Source organism: Hippocampus guttulatus, chromosome 15, assembly GCF_054856545.1.
Source record: "Hippocampus guttulatus isolate MCC_2025c chromosome 15, RoL_Hgut_1.0, whole genome shotgun sequence".
NCBI classification, from domain to species: Eukaryota; Metazoa; Chordata; class Actinopteri; order Syngnathiformes; family Syngnathidae; genus Hippocampus; species Hippocampus guttulatus.
The window spans coordinates 4,484,809-4,499,995 of NC_141275.1; the positions used below are offsets into that span (position 1 = coordinate 4,484,809).

Genomic DNA, 15,187 nt, shown 5'->3' on the forward strand with positions numbered 1-15,187 from the left:
TCCACAGGAATACTGTATGTACTTATCATCCCACCTCCGGCAGTTATGAGTCAGTTCAAGAAATGAGTTTTAAATGATGCATTTCTATGTACGCTTTTTGGTTTTGTTTTGTTTGAGTGAAAGTAGAAGATGTCTTTTTGTGGACCTAAAATGTGGATTTAACAGGATTAATAAAACCGGAACTGGTTAGATATCAAATGTGGCTATGAATGGATTTTAGCTGATAAACTGGAGGAATTGAGTTGACTAATCTCACTGGTATTCTGGATTTTAATCAGAGAATTAGGTGTATCAATAGCCGGCCTCAATACCTGTTTGCTCATTCCGTTTTTGAAGAGACATTTGAATGAAGAGACAAACAACAGGCTGGCTTGTGCACACAGTGGGGAAAAAAAGGAAGGTGTGGTCATGGCTGTTGATTACTTTCTTCTGGGTGAATATGAGACAGAACAAGCGGGAAAGGACAGAGAAAAACGGAGTGCTGGAGACATTAAGATTGCGAGGTACGTCTGATAAATATGCTTCAGTGTATGCCGGTGTACTTTGCTATAACGCAACCCTTGAATATTTCGTTTTAAAAAGTGAAGCTGATATCAACTAAGCTAGTCAAATATTGTTTTTTTTCTCCCCTTCTGCATGACATCACGTGCGAAATTGAAAACATAAAACCTGTTTTTTCTTCTGAATACACTGAGTCTACATTTAAACTATGATTGACTAAATACTACAAATTATTTTTGTAATTTCCAGACGTCCTTCATGAACAAGCGGTGTGACCAGTTTTAACATGAATAATAACCAGGTAGGTCATTTAAAAAAAACACTTTTAGTACTGGACTTTACGGAGTTTCATCTACTTCTGTTTTCAAATAATATTTATAATACTGTACCAAAGCAATTACGGATCGATTCATTTTAGCCATTCGAAATTACTGTTGAACTATTTTCTTTTCTCTTCTTCAGACAAATGGTCCCACGTACGACAACATCGGCTTCCAGCATGAGGAAAGTCGACCCCCGCCATTCGCCCCACAGCAAGGGATCTATCCTACTCTCCCTGAGCCGACTCCAAGCTACGTCGCCTTTGCTCCCAAACCGATCAACACCCACCAAACGACGACACCTGCCGCACCACAAAATACCACAGAAAACAAAGGTAGTCACTAAATGCTGGTTTATACCCTGTTTTGTGTCAGAACCCTTCGCTGACCCACTCCCCTGAGTTGCGAGACAAACGTTTGATTGTATCACTCAAGAAAGAGTCCTTGTCATCCCCTTTGAATTCTTATGATTGTATTATTGTTAGTGTTGTACCTCACCCTATATGGATCAACATAAAAAACAAAAAAAACAAAACATATATACAGTGTATATATATATATATATATACATATATATATATATATATATATAAAAACAAAAAAGTGTGACGATCACAGAGGTGTCTAATCATAAACATTTATTGTTTTCCAAAAAGCCACACATAACCAAATATCAACCATTTCTGGGATCTTGACAGCAAATAAATAAATAAGTAAATCTGAAAATAAATCACAACACTAATTATGATATACTGTAAGTATTAACCAGATAACCCTTTTCAGGCTTTTCACAGGAAAAAAAAAAGACCATGAAACATTAACTTTCTTGTCGACACCACTCCAAATCGTTTTGTCAATATTCCATTTTATTTGACAGGGATATGTCCAGGATTTTTTTTTCTGGAGGGTGGGGTTTCAAATGTTACGTTCTACGCATGTACAAGTCTTGATCATGTGGCCAGACTGAAAAAAAGCTCATCTGCAAATTAGCTTCATGTAACAAGAGTCTGAGAAAAGTTCTGGCATGCTTTGTAACTATAGCTTTGTTCAGCATTGTTTGAGGGGGGGAAAAAGCATCCACCAGTGTTTATAAGATAGACAGTACCTCATTTAAGAAGGTGGAGACACACAGCTATCAGTCCAAAGTGGCTAATGTATATGCAAACTAGTTTTTAAATTTAGCTGTTGCGGCTTTTAATCGGGTGCGTTTTTGTTAGTCTGGAAATTACGATACAACCATGGTAATATCAATATTGAACAAATTTTGATAGAACAAATTGTCTCCTAGTAAAAAGTAAAGATATTTTTAAAATCAGCGTCCAAAATACTCTATATTTAGACCAGGGGTGTCAAACTCATTTCACATTGTGGGCCACATACGGACTCGGTAGATGTCAAGTGGGCCGAACCATTAACATGATACCATACTGAGCTATGAATCACCAAAATCTCATCTCTTTCCTTTGTTTTGGTCTCAAGAAGCATTGATTGGCGCTTTCATATCATTTGCTGCGTTGGGTCTATCTCGGTGACAGACTGAGACTGCTGTTTTCTTCCCCGATCAAAACAATGTTGTCTTCTACTGTGATCAAAACAGGGTGCCCCCTAGCGGATAATCCAGGAATTGCATTTTATTTAAAACATGCATTCTGTCTTTAATGCATTTTTTTCACTTTTAAATTATCCCGCGGGCCGGACCGAACCTCCTTGGGGGCCGATTCCGGCCCGCGGGCCGTATGTTTGACACCTCTGATTTAGACACATAAAGGCATCTCTGATTAAAATTTGCCGTTGACCAATGTCATTGATGCATATAAGTAATAAATAACCAAAAAACCCAACTGTTTTCGCATTTGTCCTGCATTGTACCAATATGTTCATAGATTAAGTTAACATATTTTTTTTTTGTAAATGTGATGATTTGTTATATATGCATGATTTCCACTCCACATTTTTTCAAGTGACATCCCCATGCGCATGTAATAAAACTGCGCTAATTTAGCATTTGGCCTACATTATAGTAATATGTTCATCGTCAATTTCCTTGTTTGGCTGCCCTGTTGCAACGTCTCTGCATGTCACACTGTCTAAAGTAGAGGTGAAACTACAGTGCGTATAGCTTTCAGGGCTTACAATTTACATTTTTATGTAACTGCGTTTACCTTGTCTCGACAAAGTACCTGATGTTTACATTGTGACTCAAAGTCTGTTTTATCCTAACAGGAAGAACGAGGTGTGCATGGAAACGTATCCTGTGTGCATCCATATGTGTATTTCTTGTTCTGGTGATCCTCACCCTCTTATTGTGGTACTTCCGTAAGTCACAGTTTATTACCATTAGACCGTTACACCTGTAAGTCACAACCCCGCCATCCACCCCCAGTTTTAACCTCGAAGGCTTAAGCAAAGATACAACTTCTGGGTCAGGTTTTTCCAGAACACAGGAGTGTCTCATTTTTTGTCTAGTCTGAGCTTCTTTCAAGTTATTTTTAAGATGACAATTCATTCAATTGCTTGATTTCTACAATGTTTCAGAGGGTGGTGTTATTTTTATAAATGAATTCCCATGACATCCACCACACACATCGGCGCTGAATTTGTCTGCCTTGCTCAAATACCCCCAAATTGCATTACATCATCTTTGCTACAAGTTAAACCTGCTTTTTGCAAGTCTAAAATGGAGACTATTTTTTTGTAACCAAATTTGCAGATGCGCTGGGAGTGCGGCAGGAATGCCCAGTGAGGCATAGCGCATTTACCAAATTCACAAACACGATGAAGTGGATGTGGCTTACATCTGCATCAGCACAATTGAATGCATTTTACGGTAGTTTATCTCTCAGCAGCATTTATTGTGTCTTCATATCTTTATTTGTGTGTTTCATGGCAGTGTACTACCAGTGTGCACTGGGCAAGTCATGCAGGTATAGTCTGCAGTGTCTACGCACCTCCCAGTGGTGTGATGGTGTCACAGATTGTTCGCATGGCGAGGATGAGTCCAACTGCTGTAAAAACCTTTACATTTTTTTTCAGTCTTGGACACACAAACCGTGCATAGGATTTGTTTGGCTCAGCGATTTTCTTGTTATTTAACAGTTCGCCTTTCTGGAAGCAACTTTATGCTGGAGAGTTTCTCATCTGAGAGCCAATCGTGGATTCCTGTATGTGGTGACAGATGGGATGACAATTTTGGGAAAGCTGTGTGTGGGCAGATGGGTTACAAGAGGTGAGCTTCTCGACTATATAAACATTTGCTGCCTGTTCTTGAGTGGAGTTTTACATGGGATTCAAAACCACAGTAATACGTCCCCCGAATACATAGATATATACAACCGCTGGTTGAATGGATTCCGCTCAATTGACATTAAGCCAAGAAGAAATTTTTAAATGTGCTTGATATGACACCTGATCTCCTGAAAATAATGTGAGTGGAAAGTTAGCATTTCTGTTATTTGTGTTAAAGTATGTTTGTACAACCTCACTGATTGCTTTCTTTTGTTTGGCCCATAGGCAGGATTATGTAACCTACAGGCAAACAAATGTGGGCACTTTAGCCTTGAGAGGATTCATGAAGCTGATGCCTGGCAGCAACCATAAATCGCTAATACAGTCCCAACTCTCTTTCAGGTGTGTGAATTAGCTAATGCACAATCATAGTTAAAAGAAAATGTTGTATCTTGTTTTCAGACATGTAATATATATGATGTGATATGTTTACTGAAATACTTTTTTTTATTGTCATCAGTCAAAGTTGCAAAGGGAAATCTGTTGGGCTTCGTTGTATGGGTAAGATACTGCTTAAATTCTTAAATTCTTCATATTCCAAAGGCTTAGCTATAGCTAATATGAGTTGCCAAAAAGTAGATATTAATTGATGCATTTTAAAAGTAGCAAAAATTAAACATCAGGGTATATCTTTAAAATCTACAGTCTGTGTCATCTTCCTGACATCATTTGTAAAACAACCAGTGTTAGTTAGCCATGCCAGGTTCGGGGTACGTTGTCAGGGCCGGCAAGCCGATCAGATTTCAGATTTTGTGCTGCAATTTCAATTGAATATACTCAGCCTCGTCATAGTTAGTAGTGCCACCTAATGTAACTCAAACTAGATGTATTCCCTACTTCATCTCGCTACTTTTCATTTTGGATGACAAAGGGAAGTGTCGCCCAACCCACATTGGAAAGGAATGCAACTTACTGTCGGACGTGTGGACCAAAGTCTGACACTGGATGTACAAGAAACAAACAGCCCATATTATGGGGTCAGGTACACCATGCTCATGGAGCGCACCCCCACAATACCCCTGAGAAACAGTTGAATACCTTATCCAAGTCCATAAAGCCAATCTAGATTTATTGGGCGAACTCCCATGCACTCCCCAGTTCCTTGCTCAGAGTATAAAACTGGTTCGCTGTTCAAAGGCCAGACAAAAGTCACACTGCTCTTCTTGAATCTGAAATTTGACTTTGACTTCCTTATGGACCTGCCTCTGCAGAACCCCTGAATAGAACTTCCCAATAAGACCAAGGAAGAAGTGTGATCCCATGTAATGTAACACTCTCTGGTCCCCTCTTTCTAAAAGGGCACCACCACCTCCGGTAGGCCAATACCGAGGCACTGTCCATGATGGCATTTCAGCCAGGGCAACCTCACAATATCCAGAGTCTTGAAGAACTCTGGGCCAATCTCTGCCAAGGAGTATTTGATCACCTGGGCGACCTCAACCCCAGAAAAAAGAAAGCCAACTTCAGATACACTGGACTTTCCTTATAAGAAGGAATGCCGGTGGACTTGAGGCTTTTTAAGCATTCTGCTCTGACTCACAATATCCCAAGTCGAGGTCTGCAGAGGACCACGGCCACTATACACAATGCTCGTGTGGTGTACTGCTTCCTGCTCCTGAGATGCGGGATGGTGGACGAGAATTTCCTAAAAGTAATCTGGAACTCATTCTGTATGGCCTCACTGAACTCCTCCCACGCCTGAGATTTTGCCTCAGCGGCCACCATAGCAACATTCCTCTTAGCTTGCATCCATTGCTCCAGAGTCCTGCAGGTCAAAAAGCACCTGAAGGACTCTTTTATCTTAACAACATTCCTCACCGTTGGTGTCCACCAATGGCCGCAGGGATTGCCGCTAGAACAGAGGCCAATGACTTACCATGGATAACTACAGAGTGGGACAGAGTCCAACCCCTCTTAAGTTGACTGGTTACCGAGCACATGTTGTGCATCGAGATAAGACTGACTATAGCTTGTCGGAACTTCTGAATTTTGTACAACAGCTCAGGCTCTTTCCGTGCCAGAAAGGTGCCGTTCCTAACTTCTATAGCCATGTGTCAGACCGCCAAGGTGCCAGCTTTTTGGTACCTGACCCCCATTGGTCACTCCGGCAGCTGGTGATCCCACAGAGCGGGGGGGACCCATGTTTCCATTTTGGCCTGGGCACGGCCAGGTGCATGCAAGGTGCTTACCATTGAGCCCTAACTCTAGTAAGGTGACCTGCTTTGTTTTTGGAGGATGTGTTCTTTGTCTGGGCCCACCCCTAAGATTTTCCCTGGCTAAACCTCCCATGGAGCTAAAGTTCCTAACAATTTAGCTTCTCAGGTTGGTGGGACACACAAACTCCTCCACCACGGTAAGATGACAACTCAGGGAGGAGTGAAGGGCACTTTCAGTAATTGATAGTTTTGCCCATTTTTACGCCACGGATGCCAGCTTACCAAAATGGGTCCTTTGTTTCTACGAACAGGATTCCCATCCTTGGGGCAAAAGTATTGTTTGAAATTGCTGATGTCTGAGATAAGCAATCGACCTGTTAAACTAATAATTTTTTTTCTGTCTTCAGATTGCGGAGAAAGTTCTGCATTCCCCAGCAGTCGCATTGTAGGGGGTACGGAGGCTTCAAATGGAGTCTGGCCATGGCAGGTCAGTCTCCAGATTTCTGGTCGAGGACACATTTGTGGAGGCTCCATTATCAGCTCATACTGGATTGTATCTGCTGCGCACTGCTTCCAAAGGTGAGTTATTACGCCCATCTTTAATCTCTCTAATTGACATGTTGGTTCTCTTGGAAAATTGTGTATGAAAGTTTAGTTTGTGTCTTGACCATATTTGGCCTGTGCAAGTCCATTATATTCTGAATAAATGGGAATAAATTGAAAAAAAAAATTCAAATTGCAGGTTCTCCAGACCATCAGTGTGGACCGTGTACTCCGGCGACATAAGCCTGCTTAAAATGAGCTATTATCACGGCAACAAAGTTGAAAAAATCATCAGTCATGAGAAGTATGACTCTGAAACATACGACAATGACATCGCACTTCTGAAGCTTGACACACCTTTGACGTTTTCAGGTAAATCCAACAACAAGATTCTTGCTTGATTTCCCTAATTCATTTCCCGACATGACCGAATGAATTGTTGATCCAACAGAGAAAGTAAAGCCGGTGTGCTTGCCAAACTTCGGCATGGAATTCTTAGCTGGAGATGCAGCATGGATTACAGGTTGGGGATCTTTGCGATCATCTGGTAAGACGAACTTCTTCACTGAGAAAAATTGAATTTTATTTTTCATTTAAATGTTTGATTTTGTTTTATTTTTAATTGAAATTCATCTTGGGACAAAGATAAAATATTTTCTTATGCTATGCAAGAATTGCACAGAAAGAAGATTGGTTGTTCTCGACACTGTTCTACTATTTTAAACATGATCACCTGGCAATGCCTGGTGGCGGCTACGGTGCTAAATATAATAGCAGAATTGTTAGACAAATAATGATCTACTTTTATTTGAAAACACATTTTAAAAGGATTTCTCTGAATTACTATTTTTTTCTTTTTTTATCGAGCTTGATTAAATTCGGGGGGGGGTTGTTTTCTTTCTTTAAAACCTTTTTTTTCCTTTTATTCTTTTTTTTTTAAATGAGATTTTCTGGAATTAAAACAAATAAAGTAACACAGTTGAGAGAGACTGTGGCTTCAACCCTGTATACCCTTAACCCTTTCAGTTACGACAGTGGACAGCTTATCATGTTATCAGGTTGCAGTGCGCATGAAAGCGTTAAAGTGGATGCTTTCACTTTCCTCAGGTCCATCCCCAGACAAACTCAATCAGGCTTTGGTGACAATTTACAGCAGAGAGGCGTGTAACAATCGTGAAATATTAAACGGGGCAGTTACAGAATCGATGATTTGTGCTGGCAAACTTAGCGGAGGCGTCGATTCATGTCAGGTGAGTTTGGCTCTGCTGCCTTTGTCACTGACACACTCCCACACAGACATGTCACGGCATCGCTCATTTACGCTGCAGGGTGACAGTGGAGGGCCGTTGGTGGTCAAAGAGGCGGATGTGTGGTGGCTGGCTGGAGACACAAGCTGGGGGATTGAATGTGCTCTGAAGAACAAGCCAGGGGTCTACGGCAATGTACCCTACTTTCTTGACTGGATATATTGGAAGATGCAGGTACAGTGACTGAATGCAGCAGTAATGACATGAGCCTTGAAGGACAGTGCATAATTAGCAAGCAGGTATTTTTCTGAAGTTAAATTAGAATGAATTTTTGTTTTCGATTAAAAGGGGAGTCAAGTCAAAAATATTCTTTACAATATGTTCTATGCGACCCTGGAAGCGCAATACATGGCATTCTGATTAATATCGTGTTTGTGGAAGATGAATCAAGAAGCAAAAATCAAATGGAATGTAAACAGGGTCAACATCACAGTACAGAGGTACCGGGTTCAGTTCCAGCTCCGGTCTCCCTGTGTGGAGTTTGCATGTTCTCCCCGTGCTTGCGTGGGTTTTCTCCGGGTCCCTCCCACATTCCAAAAACATGCATGACAGACAGATTAAACACTCTAAATTGTCCATAGGTGTGAGTGTGAGCGTGGATGGTTGTTCATCTCTGTGTGCCCTGCGATTGGCTGGCAACTGGTTCAGGGTGTCCCCTGCCTACTGCCCGAAGACAGCTGGGATAGGCTCCAGCACCCCCTGCGAACCTTGTGAGAATAAGCGGATCAGAAAATGGATGGATGGATGGATGGAATGTCAATAGCAACATGTGACATCCCAAGGTACATATATTGGCACTAATGAAATCCAATCTACAATTTGAGATGGATTAATAACCGTCCGTCATCCATCCATTTATTTGAACCGCTTTTCCTCAAGAGGGTCGCGGGCATGCTGGAACCAATCCCAGCTGTCTTCGGGCAACAGACAGGGTGATTAATAACATACGGTATGTTTATAATTGTATAACTGTATCAAGGGAATTTAATTGATTACCTCATATGAAAAGCAATTATTAGAATTATTCAGTATGATGTGGAGTTCAACAGCACTGCAAAATACTGTATAAGAGCAATAAAATATTTATTGTTATTAGCTTGTCAATTAAATATGCTTGTTTGTACAGGCAAATATTTGGGACCCTGTTTTTGTTCTGGCCACAAGTCGAGACCAAAGTGTAGTTTAACTGTGCGCATGCATGAGTGGAGTTTTCTTTCTTTTGGTATTTTGCAAGACTTTGGGGCTGGCAGAATTGGGTGGAAAGGGTATTTGCACCTTTGCGCGCCATTGTGGGACAGAAGTAGCCAATAATTGCGGCACCCCCTATTTGGATCACTGATTGGGGATCTTTGGCTATAAGTACACATGAAAATGAAACAAACAAGCAAAACTAACTTTGGAGTAAAATGGAAATGGAGCATTCCTGTTTCGAAGGGGATAAATGTCGTTCTTGAACTGTAATTGTTACATTTCTTTTTTTCTCTCTTCAACAGACTGAGTGATGGAAATACTGGTCAGCAGCAGCAGCAACACACATCATCCTTTGCTTGGGGTTCCTAATTAAAACAAAAACTTTGCACTTTGGAATGGAAATGTCGGTATGCACTGTCTTTTACTATTTGAACAAATGTACATAAATAAAGACTTTTTTTTTTTTTGCACAAAGGAACACAGGATTTGAAGTGTGCTTCAACACTGGCAGGGGCTCGGTCGCTCTGGTGATTGCTGAATCAGGTGGACCATGTTCAGAATTTTGCATTTCTTGTATCCCTTTCAAACTAATGTCCCAATTTCTGATTTGAGTCCGTCAGATGGTATGTCACCAAAAGGGGGAAAAAAATACCATTGATTAGAAAAAAACCCCTTAAAAATCACTGTTGAATGCAGCCTCAGTTCTGATATCTGTGTCTTGCTTTTTCAGTAAATATTCTTGTCAAGAGAAAGTCATTCAACTTTACTACAGTTTCTGACTTCCTCTCAGAGCCTTTTTACTACCTGTTGATTTGTGCCAGATAAACACGCACATGCATGCAAAGAAGACAGAATAGTCACCCACATTTCCACCTACGGAAAATGGCTGAAAAGTGCATTTTGGGATATCGATCGAAGGATTTCATATCACAAAAGCAACCTGGCTGAAACAAGAAAAACACAATCGGCACACATTCCAATGGCTGGAAGTGGCACAAATCAGTTTAGCCTCTTGTAGTTAGCTTCACCTAGTACTAGCCTGATCTCGGCTATGGACAGCAGTGGAACCAAAGAAATGCAGGCGCCGTGGACGGAAGTGAGGCTCCTTTGCCAGATTATTAAAAAAAGCAATAATGCGCTGACAAAAACGCTGTGCTGACAGAACTTTATTCATCATAGACAGTCTCTGTCATATCATGTCATTTCAGAATCTGCTGAAGTCATTTCAGGAAGTATTTGTCATTGTCAAACACAGTATGAGTGACAGAGTATGAGTGAGGTTTCTGAGGTCAAAGGTGAAGTGTCCAGTTAATCAGTAAATGTCTCGTCATTTCTCCACCAGGAAGTAACCAGTTCACTGAGACCGACTGTCTTGTTTAGAACACTTTTCCATTTTTTACACATGGTTTTTGTCATGGTGACATTGCACTTTGTGTCATTGGTTAAATATAAAATGACCAAAGTGCATATCGAGGGAATTATGTAGATATTTTTAGTTAATGAAAAAAGGGACTTATTGACTGGGTGATAGCATCTCTTCTGCTATCTGAATAAACCGTTATTCCTGACTTCTTTATATGGTTTCAGTCATAACGGCCCACCAAGGGAAACTGTAACCAAAATCTGGCCTGCGACAAAAATGACTTTGGCACCCCTGCTCTAGCAGATATCAGGAACAGCATCCGACACCTCCATGCGGAAGAGTGCAATACTGGGAGCAGCTAAAATCCTCATGCTCCGAGGCCTGTGATAGAAGAGAGAGGCTGTCAGAAAAAAAACAGGCTTTCCAGTGTCATTGTGGAAAAAATTCTCACCAGCGCTTTGCTCGTGTGTGATTGTGCGCACGGATGATGGAGAACAGACACTGCATGCCTTTGTGCGTGTCAAACCAAATGTGGAACTGCGGCAAGTGTGTAAATCCTTCCTGTGTGCGCTGTATGCATCCACAACAAACCCTTGTGTGTGTCATTTTGCCCCAAAGACGATCATCATTGCAATGTTGTTGAGTAGCCAATGAGCTGCGAGTCCTTGTTACTGGGCAGCTGTGTGTTTACCCCCCCCCCCCCCCCCCCCCGTTCTTTCGTGAGGTCGATGTCATGCGTCAAGCCTCATAGAATCTCAAATCAGCATGAGTCTTTACGACACTCCAGGCTACTGCAGTTGTGATGAACATCAGCACCCACACTGGTTTTGTAGGTCAACCGGTATTAAGCTATGGGTGGGGGCCCAACCCATAAATAGATGTACCTGTGACTGCGCAGTGCTCTGATCAAATAATATAGATATTTGTATTGGTTAAAAAGACTCAAAACCGCCTTAAAAATACTTTTACTGTTGCTTATGTATTGTATGCTGGCTACAATTAGATCAACTAAATCTCTCAACTCAAGGATCAAGTGCCAAAACCCAATTTTGTGCGGCCCACTCAAGTAAACGTTACATGTCTCCTTCATGTTTTTTGGTTTTAAAAAAAAATATATATATATTTTTTTTTGCTAATTCGATTGTTCTTTTCCTTTGGCAGGGAATCTGTTCCGAAATTAATATTCTTTAAACTTTTTAAAAATACTGCAAGTATTTTGTCCCCACTACTTCCCTAAGTAACATAAATTGAACAATCATTCATTGTATTTAACCCTTTCGGGGACAGCGGTTATGACAGTGGACAGGTAACTGTGTTATCAGGTTACAGGGTGCATGAAAGGGTTAATATTTAGTTTCCCCTATTTTCCATGTCTTCTGATTTCAAATTAAATACCGGTATGTTGTTAAATAGGAAAGCCAGCACTGAATTGCATGGGCAATTGTAAAAAAAAGCAAAAACAAAATCCAAGATGATTACAGTACATATTATTTTCACAATTAATACGGCCCTCTCAGGCAAACTACAATGTGGGCCACACATAGAATCAAAATGAATTTAACACCCTTGAGCAAGCTTCAAGAGAAAATGAGAGAGGTCCAATCGAAATGCATTATCAAAACCTTAAAAGCCTGGTTATTTTATTTAAACTGTCTGATCGATCTATTACTTTGCTTGTACGTTACAGTGGCGTAGAACTGTGCAAACTGTTCTTCATCACTGCTACAAATATATCTCGTTGTAGTGTTTTATTTCTTGCTCTCTTCTCTCGTTCTCTCACGCTCCCTATATCGCTCTATCTACAGCTGCTCCTCTACACTCAACAATAACATATTTGACCACACGGTGGCAACGCTCTTCTCTGCTTGAACGCTGAGTGGAGAGGAAAATCTCCTTCAGGGGATGGGAGGTCAACTCGTATCAATCAGTTTGACCCTCTCGATGCAGAAACACAACGTATAAATAAATACCACTATGGTCCAAACATCTGCTTGAGTGCCCCATATGATTTCAAGTAAAGTTTCAAAGAATACATCTCGTTATTACGAACCACATAGTCCTTAAACCAAATAACACGTGTTGCATACAAGAAGCATCATCCTAATTTGATAGTGCCGCGTTGCCCCACGTTGGTCCGACAAAACGCTTTCCCGGTTGGATTGCTCTCACAACTGCTCTCTTAAATGTTTGTTTCCCTGGTGGTGTTCTCTTTTGGTTGGTGACTGTAAAAATCGCTGTTGACAATTTTGTATTTAGGTCAGCGTGGATCCCTCGGGGTCTGACAAACCACTTTCTCCCAGAGTCTCCATGATTGACACATTTTCTTACAACAAATGAAGTCCCGCTCCTCTGCTTTTCAATTCTTGATGAGTAACATGTTCGAAAATACAACACTTAAATACTGCTGTTGATGTATTTACGGTACACTTAGCTTCCCGTGTAGTTATTATTATGCATCACGTTTGATTACTGACACAAACAAGTGTGCCGAGTTTGAATTAGCATTGTGGCTACTGTGTGCGTGTGTGTGTGTGTGTGTGCGTGCGTGCGCGTGTGTGTGTTTTTAACCCATTCAGTGTTACTGTAAACCAACACATTTGTCCCCTGTGGGTCTTCGGGCGCTTGTTTTGCATCACGTGACACTTTCAGCAGAATGACTACCTGTTTGCTTGATATGCTTCCTCTATGCTCACCCCTTTAACTATTTGAGACAGTAGTGAGAGAGAGAGAGAGAGAGAGAATTATCAGGACATCCTCTAAGAACATAATGCCTGTCTTAGACACCGGGCATCTGTTGGCATTTCCTCATGGTATATGGAATACGGAGTTGGGGGGGGGGGTGGAAGGAGAGGGAGGGGAAGGAGCTTCAGGGGAGGATTATGGGAGAGCAAGGAAGGCGGGTTGTGGGGGAGGCGGGGGGCGGTATGACCTGAATGCTCCATCCGTGAAGCGCTTTTTCTTCTGCACTGGCCCTCTACCGTGGACAGCTAGACCAGGTCACACCAACCGGGTGACGCTCCCTTCTGTCACTGTGCTCCACAGGATTCTATTTATTTTTCTTTCTTTTGAGGAGGAAAGTAAATGCTGGTTATAATTAAATCAACAATAAATAGCTGTACATAAAACGGATTTAAGAAGTATTGATTTAAAAACTCATGGGAAATCGCAATAAAGAAAGGGAAGCTACTTGAACTAGCTACAAACAATCGAGCTTAAGTAGCGGACCCTTTCAACCATTACTTTATTGATTCTGTTGCTCCCCTTGGACTATGTTTCTCACATGTGAGCACAAATCTACTGTATGTCCTCCAAAATAAAAAGAAACGGGTTGAATGAGGACTGATTACATGACATGAAAAGCACTGGATATACTGTATCTGGATACGGACTGCAATATTCCACTTCGAAAAAGCGACTTCAAACCATCTGTGTTCAAGCTGCTCTAAAATGGAATGCCGTTCCAGTAAGCATTAATGAACCGGACACAAAGATCATGGAAATCTCATGCAAAGAAATGGTTCATTAGTACTGTACTCAATTCTGTTGCCACTAAATTTCCACTAGACATTTTGTGTGCTGATTTTCTTTACCATCTGCTTTCACCTGTCGCTATCTTATCGCCGGTCTGCCTTTATCTGCATGGATATCTTTTGTTGTTTGCTTGAGTGATATTGATTTATGGATTGTATCCGCCGTGTATGCCTTTTTTAATGTGCGTGCTTTGGCTTCTGCTTTTTATGCTTTTGTAGGAGACTGGACTGCCTCAGAATTGTTTATTTATTCCAAGCCCCCCCATAGAATTTATTTTGCGATGTCCTCGCTTGATTTTTTTCTGTTTTGGTGCATTATTTTCTATTTTTTTTAAGTTTCATTGACGTAATCGTTAATTTACGTTTTTCGGAGACGGTCGTTGACCGCCTCTCGAGCCGAACGACAAGAGAAGGCACGGAGACGGACAGAGACGTGTCTATATTTGCTTGAGTGTAAAATGAATTAACTCATTCAGTAACAGCCAATTCTGGACCAAGTCTGAAGAGACGTTTAAAAACGTCTTTGGGAATGAATGAGTTTTAATAAAGTTTATGTTTTAAAAAAACAACATGACAGCTCTCTTTGTTTCGGAGCTGCAACACTTCAATGAATGTCTAACAATACAGTATGAAGTTGTTTTAGTCCAGAACAGCGACATGCACCGTTCAGACTGGCATACAGGAGGCCCAAAGTTTTTGTTTCCTCTCAACGCACAATCAATATTTTATACCAAGCTGTCCGCAGATGAAAAAGATCATGACTGAAGTTTCCACCGACTGATATGAGGGCGCTAGGATCCTGAGAATGTCATATCGTGATCACGGTGTGCCTAATGTCACTCGTGTTGGCTGTAAACCAACTACTGCATTTTTTTCAACAATCGCAAGTTTTCAGATTCAGATTCTGTTTCAGAATCTTTTGTTTGTCTGTTTTGTTGGCGAATAACCACACATTTCGCATACAATAATCTACCCAATGCGGTCTTCTCTC

At 41.1% G+C, this 15,187-nt stretch overlaps 1 protein-coding gene across 4 annotated transcripts; it reads left to right on the forward strand.

The window, feature by feature from the left end:
* Nucleotides 1–355: 355 nt before the first annotated feature.
* tmprss2 (transmembrane serine protease 2) lies at nucleotides 356–10,069 on the forward strand. 4 transcript variants are annotated; one of them, XR_015103050.1, is made up of 15 exons: nucleotides 357–503; nucleotides 751–802; nucleotides 964–1,156; nucleotides 3,045–3,137; nucleotides 3,712–3,828; nucleotides 3,918–4,047; nucleotides 4,332–4,448; nucleotides 4,567–4,607; nucleotides 6,670–6,841; nucleotides 7,005–7,177; nucleotides 7,257–7,352; nucleotides 7,913–8,055; nucleotides 8,134–8,286; nucleotides 9,606–9,710; nucleotides 9,779–10,069. XR_015103050.1 is itself a non-coding variant. In XM_086130795.1 (14 exons), the coding sequence occupies exons 2-14, from the start codon at nucleotides 788–790 to the stop codon at nucleotides 9,612–9,614; spliced, it is 1,452 nt and encodes a 483-aa protein (XP_085986921.1). In that variant the 5' UTR covers nucleotides 357–503; nucleotides 751–787; the 3' UTR covers nucleotides 9,615–10,069. The 4 variants fall into 4 exon arrangements, 2 of the variants coding, with proteins under 2 accessions (XP_085986922.1, XP_085986921.1); XR_015103051.1 differs by having other exon boundaries at nucleotides 9,606–9,706; XM_086130795.1 differs by having other exon boundaries at nucleotides 9,606–10,069.
* Nucleotides 10,070–15,187: the final 5,118 nt, after the last annotated feature.

What these genes read in the sequence shown, in the direction of transcription:
- tmprss2 (XM_086130796.1), top strand. An exon ending in GCTGCGCACTGCTTCCAAAG is followed by an intron (nt 6,842 to 7,004) that starts GTGAGTTATTAC and finishes TTCAAATTGCAG; the next exon opens with GTTCTCCAGACCATCAGTGT. An exon ending in CACACCTTTGACGTTTTCAG is followed by an intron (nt 7,178 to 7,256) that starts GTAAATCCAACA and finishes TTGATCCAACAG; the next exon opens with AGAAAGTAAAGCCGGTGTGC.